At 33.5% G+C, this 15,205-nt stretch overlaps 1 protein-coding gene and 1 pseudogene across 2 annotated transcripts in view; one reads left to right on the top strand and one right to left on the bottom strand.

The window, feature by feature from the left end:
• Positions 1-15,205, bottom strand: part of FAF1 (Fas associated factor 1) — a 378,065-nt gene that overhangs the window by 313,086 nt on the left and 49,774 nt on the right. For both annotated transcript variants that reach the window (XM_031684245.2, XM_006200466.4), the window contains exon 2: positions 12,242-12,310. Coding sequence is in view for 1 of the 2 variants with exons in the window: in XM_006200466.4 (XP_006200528.1) it covers positions 12,242-12,310 (69 nt within the window). In the remaining variant the exon portion in view is untranslated. The remainder of the gene's footprint in view (positions 1-12,241; positions 12,311-15,205) is intronic.
• On the top strand, positions 12,738-13,289 carry LOC102544731 (proline-rich protein 3 pseudogene; annotated as a pseudogene).

The raw sequence follows: 15,205 nt of genomic DNA, 5'->3' as shown, positions 1-15,205 counted from the left end.
AATACACAAAATAAGAAATGAAAATGAGAGATTACAACCAACACCACAGAAATACAAAAAATCATATGAAATATGATGAACAACTATATGGCAATAAATTGGACAACTTAGAAGAAATGGACAAGTATCTAGAAACATACAGTCCACCAAAACTGAATGAAGAAGAAACAGATCATTTGAACAGACCAATTACTAGAAGTGAAATAGAATCAGCAAAAAAAAAAAAAAAAAAAACCTCCCTGCAAACGAAAGTCCAGGAACAGATGGCTTCACGGGGTAATTCTATCAAACATACAAAGAAGAGCTAATATCGATCCTTCTCAAACTCTTTTAAAAGACTGAAGAGAAGGGAATACTCCCAAACTCATTCTAAAAGCCACCATCACCCTGATACAAAAGCAAGACAGAGACACCACCAAAAAAGAAAACTATAGCCAATATCACTGAAGAACACAGACGCAAAACTCCTCAACAAAACATTAGCAAACAGAATCCAAAAACACATAAAAAAGATCATACACCATGACCAAGTAGGGTTCATCCCAGGGGCACAAGAATGGTTCAACATACGCAAATCAATCGTGATAACACTACATCAACAAGAGAAAGGATAATAATCAGATGGTCATCTCAATAGATTCAGAAAAGGCATTTGATAAAATTCAACACCAATTTATGATAAAAACTCTAAACAAAGTAGGTATAGAGGGAATATATCTCAATATAATAAAAGCTATTAATGACAAGCCTGCAGCCAACATAATACTCGACAGTGAAAAGTTGAAAGTCATCCCACTAAAATCTGGAATAAGACAAGGATGCCCACTCTCACCACCTCTATTCAATACAGTATTGGCAACACTAGTCATAGCAATTAGACACGAAAAAGAAGTAAAAGGGATCCAAACTGGAAGAGAAGAGGTAATACCGTCATTATATGCAGACTACATGATACTATACATAGAAAACCCTAATGGCTCCACACAAAAACTACTAGAGCTGAAAAAAGAATTCGTCAAGGTAGCAGGATACAAGATTAACATACAGAAATCAGTGGCATTTCTTTACACTGACAGTGAAATATCAGAAAAGGAAAATAAAGAAAACAATAAAATACTTGGGAATAAATCTGACCAAGGAAGTGAAAGACCTATACATGGAGAACTACGTAACACTGACTAAGGAAATTAAAGATGACTTAAAGAAATGGGAAGTATCCCATGTTCTTGGATAGGAAGAATTAATATTATTAAAATGGCCATACTACCCCAAACAATCTACAGATTTAATGTGATCCCTATCAAATTATCCAGGACATTTTTCATGGAGCTAGAACAAACAATCCTTAAATTTATGTAGAATCATGGAAGAATCAGAACTGCCAAAGCAATACTGCAGAAAAAGAATGAAGCTGGAGGAATAACCCTCCCAGACTTCAGACAACACTACAGAGCTACAGGAATCAAAACAGCATGGTATTGGTACAAAAACAGATACATGGATCATGGAACAAAACAGAGCGCAGAAATAAACCCACAAATTCTTGATCAACTAATCTTTGACAAAGGAGGCAAGAACATACAGTCTCTTCAGCAAATGGTGCTGAGAAAACTGGAGAGCTGCATGTAAGTCAATGAAGTTAGAATACAACCTCATACTATACACAAAAATAAACTTAAAATGGCTTAAAAACTTAAATATAAGACAAGACATTATAAACCTCTTATAAGAAAACATAGGCAAAACCTCTGACATAAATATTAGCAATGTTCTCCTAGGGCAATCTACCCAGGCAACAAAAATAAAAGCAAAAATAAACAAATGGGGCCTAATTAAACTTACAAGCTTTTGCACAGCAAAGGAAACCATAAGCAAAACAAAAAGACAACCTATGGATCAGGAGAAAATATTTGCAAAAGATGAGACAGACAAGGGCTTAATTTCCAAAATATACAAACAATTCATACAACTTAATAACAACAACAAAAATCCAAAAATTGGTAGAACACCTAAACGATCAATTCTCCAATGAAGACATACAAATGGCCAATAGGCACATGAAAAAATGCTCAGCATCGTTAACTATCACAGAAATCCAAATCAAAACTACAATGAGGTAGCACCTCATACCAGTCAGAATGGCCATCATTCAAAAGTCCACCAACAGTAAATGCTGGAGAGGGTGTGGAGAAAAGGGAACCCTTCTACACTGTTGGTGGGAATGTCGCTTGGTGCAGCCATTATGGAAAACAGTATGGAGATTCCTCAAAAGACTGAAAATAGACTTACCATAGGATCCTGCAATCCCACTCCTGGATATATATCCAGAGGGAACCTTAATTAAAAAAGACATGTACCCCATTGTTCACAGCAGCACTATTTACAATAGCCAAGACATGGAAACAACCTAAATGCCCATCAACAGATGACTGGATAAAGAAGTTGTGGTGTATTTATACAATGGAATACTACTCAGCCATAAGAAAGAATAAAATAATGTCATTTGCAGCAACATGGATGTCTCTGGAGACTGTCATTCTACGTGAAGTAAGCCAGAAAGAGAAATAAAAATATCATATGATATTACTTATATTTGGAATTAAAAAAAAAAAGACAAATGAATTTTTTTACGAAACATAAACGGACTCACAAACATAGATAACAAACGTGGTTACCATGGGTGTAGTGGGTAGGAAGGGATAAATAGGGAGTTCAAGATTTGCAGACAGCAACTACAGCAACTAATATATATAAAATAGATAAACAACAAGTTCATACTGTATAGCACAGGGAACTATACTGAACATCTTGTAGTAATTAATAGTGAAAAAGAATATGAAGGTGAATATGTGTATGTTCATGTATGACTGAAGCATTGCGCTGTGACCAGAGATTGACATGGCATTGTGAACTGATTATACTTCATTAAATACATATATATATATATATATAAATATATACATATATACACACACACATACATATTTTTTAAAAAGGCATGGCAATTCCAGACATAAAAAATATTTACCTTAGTCTCTACTATCCTACAGAAAATTCAGCTTTCAACAAAAATTGCAAAGCACACCAAAAAGCCATGAAAAGCACATCTGCAAGTGACAAGCAATCATCAAAAGGAGACTCAGGTAGGATACAAATGTTAAAACGAACAGATTCTTAAATGACTATGATTAAAATATTAAAGGCTCTAATGGAAAAAAAATAGACAACATATAAGACCAGATAGGTAATTTTAGCACAGAGAGGGAAACTATGCTAGAAATTTTTAAATGCAGTAACAGAGATGAAGAATGTCTTCAGCAAGCTTATCAGTAGAACTACTGATACAAGGAAAAAATCAGTGAACTTGAAACAGGTCTATCAAAATTACTCAAACTGAAATACACAGGAAAAAAAAAGATGGGGAAAAAACAGAACAGAGTATCTATGAGCTGTAGAACAAAATCAAACTATTTAATATAAGAAATGCAGAAGGGAAAGAATGAGAAGAGCAAGAAAAAATAAAAACCAAAATTTTCAAAACCAACTAAAGAGAGCTAGAGGTTTGCACAACATTCTCAATATGCTAAATACCACTGCACTACATACTTTAAAATGGTTAACTGTATGTTACATTAATTTAGTTAAAATTAAAAAGAAAACAGAATCTTCAGGGAGAGCTACAAAAGCTACACACACACACACACCCTTAGGTATTCAAACTGCTAAATAACAAACAAAGAAAATCTTGAAGGCAGCCAGAGGGGAAGAAAAAGACATTACATACAGAGGAACAAATATAAAAATAGCAACAGACTTCTCTCCACAGACTATGCAAGCTAGAATATAACAACATGACATCTTTAAAGTGCAAAAGGAAAAAAAAAATTGTCAACCCAGAAATCCATACCCATTGAAAGCATCTTTCAAAAATGAAGAAAAAATAAAAACTTTCTGAAACAAAAAACTGTGAAAATGTATTGCCAGCAAACCTACTCTACAAGAAATACTAAAGAAGTACTTCAGGCAGAAGGAATATGATACTAGACAAAAACTTAAACCTATAGAAAGAAGTAAAATAAATGAAGTAAAATAAAATTATTTTCTCCTTATATTTCATTGCTTTGAAAGATAACTGACTATCTGAATTAAAAATAGGAGCAACATACTGTGTTTTACAGCATATGCAAAACTAAAATACATGACAACAGATGGGTGAGAATTGTAAATACAATGCTACTGGGACACCACACTACATATGAAGCAGTATATAGTTATTTAAATGTAAATTCTGATGATTTAAAGATTATATTGTAAAACGTAGGACAACTACTAAAAAAAATTTCAAAAGAGGTATAATGACAAATCAACAGAGAGGAAAAAAAATAGTGGGCAAAATTTTAATGAGAAAAAAGATAGCTGTATAGTCTCAGTAGCTCCCCATAAGATATTTACTAATCACAAAGGTGGAAAAACCTGAGAGACATAGCCTTTACCAAGTGTCAAAGTTGACATTAGTAATAAAAATACAAACTGATATCATGTACCTCCTGTTACACAGAGAAAGGCACAAAATTACATCTGTAGTATCCTTGCCAAGAACTCATAAGCTCAGCCTATCATGAGACAATACTGTGTTTATCACTGTTTACCTTGGAGAGAGATTTTAAACTTGCCTATGTTTTTTAAGACATACAGCAAGTCTGTGTTTGAGAACAATCCGTCAACAACAGAGAAAGAAGTATTAGATGAATATCCCCCAAAAATATAATTAAAAACCACTTGTAAATTGACAATACTTTAATAAAAGTAAAAAAAAAAATCACTAATATATCAAACAAAATCTAACTCAAACAACAAAACCCAAAAGTAGATTATTAAAAGAGAATGAAGTTGTTAAGAACAAATCTTAAGCATTCTCATCTCAAAAAGAATTTTTTAATCAGGAAAAATAAACAAAAAGAATGAAAAAAAGTGAGAAGCGGGCATGTATAGAAAAGTAATATAAATTTGTGTATGTGAACATTTTAAGTATCATTTTCAAGACAGAAATACAACTAAACCTTTTAAGAAATTATATTACCATTAAGTAGCAAATTCTTTAATAACTGACAGTCTATAAGTATAAAGTTATAAAAACAGGAATTTAAACTGCTATATTATTGTTTCTTTTCCAAGCACACACTGATTTATGTCAGCTGATCCTTCAAATCTTCAGGAAGAACTGCAAATCATCACATTTACACTAATCCTCTGATTTTGCTACAATGATATTTTGTTTAAACCCCTTCCAATAACAGAAATAAATTAGTTAAGTATCAAGGCAACTTGTTGCAAATCAACCCATTTTTTTTATATCAAGCTAACTTGTAGGTCAGCAAGCTTTACAAAATATCAAGATCAAACTGCATCTGACTGAACAATTTAAAGAAACAAAACCATTAAAATTTTTATTTTCTTTTAAATCTTCAAGTCATAAGTAGCATATACTACTTCTTTCAGAATTAGCATAAAGCTTCTGGCTTAGTTTCACAGCAGTGAGGGAACCCCTCACTACATATTTCATTTAAATAGTTTAACTGTGCTCTGAAACATGAATTAGGTAAGTAGTACTAGAAATAAAAAAAACTAAGTATTAGCCACATCTCCAAATTTCATTTTACAATGGGCACATCGTTTCCTGCTAGGTGATCAACACCATGTTCTTACTAGATCTTAAAGCCTTTTAACTTTTATCTACCATAGGTTTTGTTTGTTTGTTTGTTTTGTTATATATATTTTTTTATTGAGGTATACTCAGTTACAATGTTGTGTCAGTTTACCACAGGTTTTATAAAAGAGGAGATGTTTGGTTCATGCAATAAAGTAATTCTAGAACTAGATTATATTTAAAGGAGAAGTTACAGCATATGAAGCAAAAGCCAATGAAAAAATAAGCAGAAAGTCAAGGTGCAGTCTGGGGAAAAAATGTGGGCTTCAAACAGTTGATTTAGTAATGTGAACCACTGACTGTAAGTTTTGTAAACAGAGAATTTCATGATTGTAAAAACTTAAGCTTTCCTTCAAAAGGAAGAAAACAACTCTCTCATGCCCATTTAATTGTACATTAAGTACTAGTAGTCTTTTATCACATTAGGTTTTTTCCTGAGAGGCAGAACTGATGAAAAACTTTAAATAGGTTGGGTTATATGGTGAGCTTTCTTTATCGCAGAATGGTAAAATCAGAAATAAATAGGAGAGAAAAAAATTGTTTTTGAGATGCTAAGAAAAAAACTGCCAAAAAGCATTTATCAGTGAATAATATTCCTCAAAAGGCTACAACAGGTAGAGACCATCTAAATTTTATTAGTGAGATAATGAAATCAGCCCAACCGTATGCCTTGAGTACCCAGGCCTCTCTCTTTCCTCAAACCTTACGTTTGCTAGATAAGGAAAAGACTAGAAGTAAGAGTCAGTAGTTTTAACAGCAAAGCCCTTTCAAATATCCCAATAATGGAAACAGAAAATAAACTTAAAAATTAGTATGTTAATAATAAAATCAGTCAGTCAAATAAGCATTTATTAAGCAACTACCATGTGCAAAACAAAATAAGAAACATAATTCCTTTCCTCTAAAATCTTAAAACCTATTTGAAGACAAAGCATAAACAAAGTACTATTATGTGACTACAGTAAAAGCTCTTTCACTTGACAATGTGAAATTACTTGTGAGTGATAAAAAGAAAAGTATAGGAGTTCAGAAAAGAATAACACACTAGGAAGGGAAAATTTAATAATCTTAAGCTATAATTTTAAAGCTATTAAAAATTTTATGGAGTGAGAAACCTGGGTTCAAAATCAGTTTTACCCCTTATCAGCTGCGTGAGCATGGACAATTTACTTAAGTTTATTGGGCTCCAGTTTCTCATCTATAAAATAAAGATAATACCTACCAAGCCACATTTTGGGACTAGTGTGAAGATTAAATGAAATAATATAGGTATATCACTTGACATGATACCTAGTACAAAGTAGACCTTCAATAAAAGGGGAAACGACAGAGGTAGATGGTGGTCAAATTACAAATGGAGAAACTGAAAACTTTCATAAAAATTTAAAGGGCTTACAGTCCCTTAAAAACAAGGGAAACAAGGCTACAGCAGAGAAAGAAAAACTGATATGGTGAGATATTCCTTCCCAGGAATATCTCTTTTGTCATAGCAAAGATCTGTATAAATATAAGCCAGTGTGCAATGGCTTTGATGAAGAGCAGCACTCAATGTCTGGCTGCTTTCTGACGACAACAGAGACTCATTATGTCACTGGTTAGACTAGTTCATTCATGAAACTGCAGGTGTTCATAACACTGTATAAAACAGAAAAGCAGTGCACATTCGAGGAACTCTAAGGCCACATTCTGAGTAGGGTAGCAGAAGAAATTGTTCTAAGACATTTTAGGATAATTATTAAAATACCTTTCTTCAAAAGTGAAAACTGGTGAAACAAAAACGTCTCAAAGCATCTCAATGAATCACAAAGTGAGACAGATTATGTGCATAAATTTCCTCGGGTTTGGCTCTTCAGAGTTAGTAACTTTATTATAAGCTTCTATTAATACAAAATTATCTTTGAAGACTAGAACTTCGGGAATGATCCAAAAATAGACAGGCTGATTTGTTTCATTTTTGCCTTAAGTTGGGACATGTAGTAAAAGATAAATACAAGCTCTCTGAATAGAGTCTTTCTTCAACAAAGCAGCTATGTCAGCACAGGCAGCAAATTAGAGGAGAAATTCAGTGCAAAGTTCAAAAATAATTTCCTAAGAGCATAGAGTACCTAAAATGTTGTACAGCTAGGTTAATGTTTACTAGTACTTTATTTCACTTAGCATTGGGTTGTTATCAAGTATATGTCAAATAGCTTCCCCGGATCTCCTACAGCTTATCGGAAATTTTAATTTATTGAAAGTTTCATAGACACAGACCTTCCATGAAACTACTAGCACAGCATCTTGTCCTGCCATTACCTATGTCATAAAGTTGTTAAAAGAATTAAACAAAATAGTATACACACAAGTATTTCAAACTTAGTTTTATTAAAATGTTTACTTGTACTACTATTCATAATTGCTTTTTGTAGAATCTTAACAGAAATTAGGACACAAATAGATTCTTCACAAATATTCCATGTATCAAGGGATCCTGAGTAGACACTAATCCAAACCCCTTATTTTATACAAAGCTCAGAAGTTCAGAGAGAAGAATCTTGGCCTAAGCCATATTCAATAAAACAATAACAAGAAGTTTGAAAAGACAGGGCTCCTGATTCAAGATTAATGCAATGGGTTTACCACATTAGTTAGCTGCCTCATATTTTGATTACTCAAAATTAACACAAGCTGTATGGATTTCTATTCTCCACTGGCCCAAATTCTTCCATACTGAAAACAGAAAATGAGTAGTAGGTCAATTGCGGAGCCCAGATTACAATTTACAGTGATCACACAGCATGCTTCCATGTAGGAAGGCAATCCTTTGGTAAAAGTTTCTAATTCACTGCCAATTATTCTTCCTTACATATTCGCCTTTCTGGAACTATGCTGAAAATACTCATCTGCAATGAAGTAGTCAATTTAACAACATTAATCTTCCCTTAACTAAAAGTGTCAGACAGTGTGAATAATGAAAGTCTGAGGCAGATGGAGGTAGGGAAGTGGTACTATCGATTTACATCAAGTAAAAGACTAGCCCCAGATGCTTACCAATAGTATTAAAATTCATTTTATTTTTGTTTTCAGAATTTTAGCATATATTACCCAATCTGCCGGTGCACCAAAATAAGCAGAGTCAATTGTAGGGTACTTAAAACACAGGGTTTGGAAGCACTACTTTATAAAGAGCTATATAATGAAAATAATGTACAAGATCAGAGAAAGTGGCTAATGACTAAAGTTTCCTGGACTGGGCTATATTTTCATACACAATATTTTTTATTTGTGTGTCTAAATCTATAAAATAGCTAAAATATTTGCAATCATTATGTTTTCAGGAAGTTATTTCCATTTCTGAGTATAATATAGATGTGTAAAAGATCACTCGTCTTAATTTTTCAGTATGTGTCTCAAAATCAGACACCATATAGTGTTAACACTTTTTTAAGCTTCCACTGTATCTAGCATAAATCTGTATATGCTGCAAGTATTCACTAGCAACAGAATGCCTTTTTTGTTTCTGGACTTTTTCAAATTCATCACAATTCCAGGCTGCAATGCCTAACTCACATTCCTCTACACTTCTCTAGTAAAATGTGCACAAAAACACCAAAGGAGAAATCTAACTGATATGTTCAGGGAATTTAAAATATAGACATATCCTAGGTTAAACAGTCAAATTATGTAAACTGTTCCATAAGGCCCATAAGGTGCAAAGCAGTACTAATCATAAATCTAGAAACACAAAAAAAAATGCACAGACAAAATACACAAAACATAATATAAGAAGTTCTATGATCCTAATGAAAATCTGAACTAGTAATGGGTTATTCAAAATAATTGTTTCATTGTTTAAAAACCACAATGTGCTGAGTGCTATATAAAAACAAAGGAAATGAGAAAATGTATAGAGTAAGATAATTACATAGCACGGCAAACCTTTACTGTGGATAAAAGTGGATTATTAGCGAAGTCAAGTCAGCTAGGAAATACATTTCAAAAAAAAAAGCCGAAGTGTAAGACTGTGAAAGATAGCTTGATGCTTTTGCTTGGGCCCAACACAGGGTAAGATTACATTTTACCAAAAATATAGCACCAGGGTTTTTAGCCCAAGTGTTATTTATTATATTATTTCCAAAATCAAATAACTGAGAAATAGTTGAAGAATACCTGTACCATTCAATTATTTAACACTATGTGGGAAAATTCTCCTCTTACAATACTCTAGATCGATTATTAGACTGAGAAAATATTCAGAACCAATAAATGTTTAGCCTTCATAACTAATGAACATGGACCAAGAGGAAGCAGATAAGAAAAGAACTTAAATCCATCCCCTACAAATGGTAATTCTCACTTCAACAACTTGTAGTCCATTACTCCCAGCCTATAACCTCCCTTTACTCCATATCTCTCATCAGTACCATGGAAGAGTGGCTTGGTGGGATTTTTAACCTCCACCAATAATACCCTACAAATATACAAACTAAATAAAGCAATGCTTTTGCTATTCCAAAAGCTTCGAGTCAAGAAACCTGGGGGTATCATTCCAAATAAGTTGCTGCCCCTTCCCCCTTTCTCCACATAGAAATCAGGAATATGTCACCTATACCATGCTTTGCCAAGAGGATAAACAGTGGTAAAAGCATGGATCTAAAGTCAGTCCATACAAATTTTGCAAATTTTAACAAGTGCCAGAAGATGAAAAGGTAAGACAGCACTGATTTAATGAAATAGGCAATCTTAAAAATTTATATACTTGGTGGAAATTTAAATTAGTACAATCATCCTGGAAGGCAATATAAATATCAAAAAACCTAAAATATGTATATAATTTGATTCAGAAATTCAATTATGAATTGAATTTATTTGATACCTTCTAGGATAACAATATGTTAAGTATGAAAGGATGAATGCACAAGAATGTCCTCTAGGGTAATATATATAATTCCAAAATATCACAAAAATTCTAAATGTCTAACAGCATAGGACTGGCTGGTAGAATTACGCTATGACTACACCATGAAATACTATCCAAACATTAAACATTAAAATGAATGATAAACAGTCAAAATTACTTGGAAGAAAGACATTTGCAAGATAGGTTAAGTGAAAAATGCAGCTTACAAAATAGTAGGAATAAAACAATCTCATTTGCATTAAAAAAATTTTTAATCATGTAACTAAAGGAAAACATTCTGGTCTATCTCTAAGTGATAGAATGAAAGGTGATTATTAATTCCTTCTTTGTAAATTTCTGTATCTTTTCATTTCATTACAATGAGTTATTTTATAAGCTTTTTATATTTTGAGTAAGCAAATTAATAGTGGTAAATCTACACAAAACACATAGATAATTAATAGTTATGTAAGTCCATGTATGGACTTGAATATACCTACATATCTACTCTTAGCTCTAAAGTTACACATCTCAAGTTTTGAATTTTGAAAATTAAATTATAATTTTGAAGAAGTGCTAGACGTTTTTAGGATTTCAAAGGCATTGAGAGACAGCTGTGTTACCTTAACACAACCAGTACTGCTCCTATGCTGTTGCACAAGTCATTTTTAGCTTGCCTGGCAATTGTAAGTAAATTACAGTTCTGTCAATGTGTACTGCTGTGATGCGTCTTGCCTTTTGAGTTACTGGCCCCTATCCACAAAAAAAAAAACTAAACCACTTCTATAATAAACTGCCTGAAGTTCATAAGGAAAGCCACAGCAGAATGCCACTTCTTTAATAGCTTTAGAAAGGAGTAATTATCAGTGAGGGCGCCCCTCCCCTCCAAAAGAATTGAAGGAGAAACATCAAATAGAGTTATGTAGACATTTAGACAAATCTGACTTTTCTTCTTCCAGTCATCTCCACCATAATACTAGAGAGGAAGATGAACCTTTCAATACACAGTAAGAGAAGGCAAGTTTAAAATTATTTAATTACCTAAGAATTCATAATAATTTAGTAATTTAATACTGAACTAAATATATATCCTAATAAAGATATGACATTTAGATTTTACTCATTCAGATTAGAATTATAGATGGACTATGGTATGCTGAACCACCTATAAGGAATGTTAAAGACATTGAAGAATTCATAAAATTTGATTGTCAGATAAAAAAAGTACTTGACATAAGTCAGACAGTGAAATACAAAATACTGTATGATCTCACTTATATGTGGAATCTAAAAAGAAAACCGAATTCGTAAGAACAGAGTAGACTGGTAGTTGCCAGGAGTTGGGGGAGAATGAATAAAGGTGGTCAAAAGGTACAAACATCCAGTAATAAGATGAATAAATCCTGGGGATCTAATGTACAGTATGGTAACTATAGTTAACAATACTGTATTGTAAACTTCAAAATTGCTAAAGGAGTAAATCTTAAAAGATATCATTACAGGAGAAAAAAAGGAACTAAGTGAGGTGATGAATGTGTTGACTAACCCTACTGTGGTAATCATTTTGCAATATATACATATATTTCAACAATGCTCAACATTTTATGTCAAGTATATGTCAATAAAGCTAGAAAAAAGAAAACAAAAATACTTACCACTAAGTCCCAATTATTTTGTTCAAGCAATGTAATAGCTTCATCAATATTTTCAATGCCAGTACATGCCTGAAAATAAAGTAAATAAGAATCTTAGACATAATTTTGGATTTGGGAAGGTTAATTAGCCTTAAAGTAAATAGCATAATGTGTAATTTAAGTTTAAATAGGTATATGAATAAAGCCAAGACACTAAATGCCTAACACTCCTACGCATTTTACACAGATGGTTTGAAAATTGTTAATTATAAAGTAAATTTACATTACAGTGAAATAAAAGACAATAATATAAAGTAATAAAAGAAAATACGTTTAAATATTGAGTTTTGGAGCCTAAAATGATCTCTACAACTCTAGCTGCCCAGAAAAACTTTTATTAAAAAGCTTCTGATGGATATCCATAAATTAAAAAATGAACTTCAATCCAGAGTTTATACAAAAATTAACTCAAAATAAGTAAGATGAAAATCCCACTGCAGCCATTGCCACAACCGCAATGCTGAAACAAAAGAAGCAACAACAGCAACAGCAGTGGCCCCCACTGTCAAGCGGGAAAAGACTGGAGATGAAAAGGACGAGAGTCCCATTGGACCACCCAGCCTTCTGGGCCTTTCCCATATGGCTAATGGAAAGCCTGGTGACCCCAAGTCAGCTCTTCACAGAGAAGTCCTCCAGGATGAAGGGGGACTAATGATTCCACCACTGCTGAGTCTCTCATCTCCCTGTAGCATAGGCCCAATTCATGGAGGTCTAGGCCTAAGATCTGGCCCATACAGTGGTGGTTGGTGGAGGGGTCAATGCGGAACCTCCTTCTCCTTGACCATGCCATGGGGAGTCCCCCTAAGGGAAAGTTTTACAAAGAGCAGAGAAATCCTCAAAGGTTAAAAAGCTTATCTCTTATCAAAAAATATCTCCCCAGCCAAGGATGGGCCCCAGGTTATGGAAGACAAATCCAACCGCCCTAGCTGCCAACACTTTGCCAACAAGGAGCCACTATGAGGATCTCTGTGCCTCCTACCACCCAGGTGTCAGTGGACCTCCTCTGTGAGACTGTGCCAATAATTCTTCCTTACATATTCACCTTTCTGGAGGTATACTGAAAATACTCATCTGCAATGAAGTAATCAATACAACATTAATCTTCCCTTAACTAAAAGTGCCAGACAATGTGAGTCTTTCTTCAACAAAGCAGCTATGTCAGCACAGGCAGCAAATTAGAGGAGAAATTCAGTGCAAAGTTCAAAAATAATTTCCTAAGAGCATAGAGTACCTAAAATGTTGTACAGCTAGGTTAATGTTTACTAGTACTTTATTTCACTTAGCATTGGGTTGTTATCAAGTATATGTCAAATAGCTTCCCCGGATCTCCTACAGCTTATCGGAAATTTTAATTTATTGAAAGTTTCATAGACACAGACCTTCCATGAAACTACTAGCACAGCATCTTGTCCTGCCATTACCTATGTCATAAAGTTGTTAAAAGAATTAAACAAAATAGTATACACACAAGTATTACAAACTTAGTTTTATTAAAATGTTTACTTGTACTACTATTCATAATTGCTTTTTGTAGAATCTTAACAGAAATTAGGACACAAATAGATTCTTCACAAATATTCCATGTATCAAGGGATCCTGAGTAGACACTAATCCAAACCCCTTATTTTATACAAAGCTCAGAAGTTCAGAGAGAAGAATCTTGGCCTAAGCCATATTCAATAAAACAATAACAAGAAGTTTGAAAAGACAGGGCTCCTGATTCAAGATTAATGCAATGGGTTTACCACATTAGTTAGCTGCCTCATATTTTGATTACTCAAAATTAACACAAGCTGTATGGATTTCTATTCTCCACTGGCCCAAATTCTTCCATACTGAAAACAGAAAATGAGTAGTAGGTCAATTGCGGAGCCCAGATTACAATTTACAGTGATCACACAGCATGCTTCCATGTAGGAAGGCAATCCTTTGGTAAAAGTTTCTAATTCACTACCAATAATTGTCCCTTTGTAAGGTAATTAGGTTAGATGAGGTCATAATGGTAAGGCCCGCATGATGAATCCGGATTAGTGCCACTTATAAGAAGAGAACAGCAGAGAGCCTGCTTTTGCTCTCTCACTTTCTCAATGCCATGTGAGAACAAAGCAAGAAGGCAGCCATCTGCAAGTCAGAAAGAGAGTTCTCACCAGAATCAAACCATGCTGGCATCCTGATCTCAGACTTCAGTCTTCAGAACTATGATAAATAAATTTCTGTACTTTGGTATTTTGCCATGGTAGCCTAAGGAGATTAACACAGAAACCATTCATGGCCAAAAAAATTTACAAAAATAGTTTTTAAAAGTCATTAAACAAACAGAAAACTACAACTCACAGAGAGCAACAAACACAGACCATGTGAAATGGGGAAGAATTTTATTTCCAGAGTTATCCACATTATAGTATTAAAATGTTCACTATTCAAAAAAATCTGTGAAGCATGCAGAGGGAAAAAAGAGTATGGCCCATTCAAAGGAGAAATTAACAACGGAGGGAGGGTAACAGATCAGTAGTAGAAAGCCTGTTTAGCATGTACGAGGTCCTGGGTTCAAACCCCAGTATCTCCACTAAAAAATTTTTTTTAAAGAAGCTATATTTAAAAAAAAAAAGGAAAAAAAGGAGAAATTAACAGAAACTGTGAGGAAGAACAGACATCAGACTTAACTAGACAAAGACTTTCAATCACCGTCTTAAATATGCTCAAAGAGCTCAAAGAACCATGGACACAGACCTAATAGAAATCAGGAGGATGGAGTATCAACAAACAGATTACCAATAAAAAGATGAAGATTATCTTACAAAGGCCCCCCAAAAATTCTATAATAACTGAGAACTACAATAACTGAAATGAAAAATTAACTACAGGATTTCAAGAGCAACTTTAAGCAGAAGAAAGATCAGAGAACTTGAGAACAGTCAACTAAAA

This window comes from Vicugna pacos, chromosome 13 (assembly GCF_048564905.1).
Source record: "Vicugna pacos chromosome 13, VicPac4, whole genome shotgun sequence".
NCBI lineage: Eukaryota > Metazoa > Chordata > Mammalia > Artiodactyla > Camelidae > Vicugna > Vicugna pacos.
The sequence above is the reverse complement of the archived record's forward strand: the minus strand, read 5'-3'. Positions and strand labels throughout refer to the sequence as shown.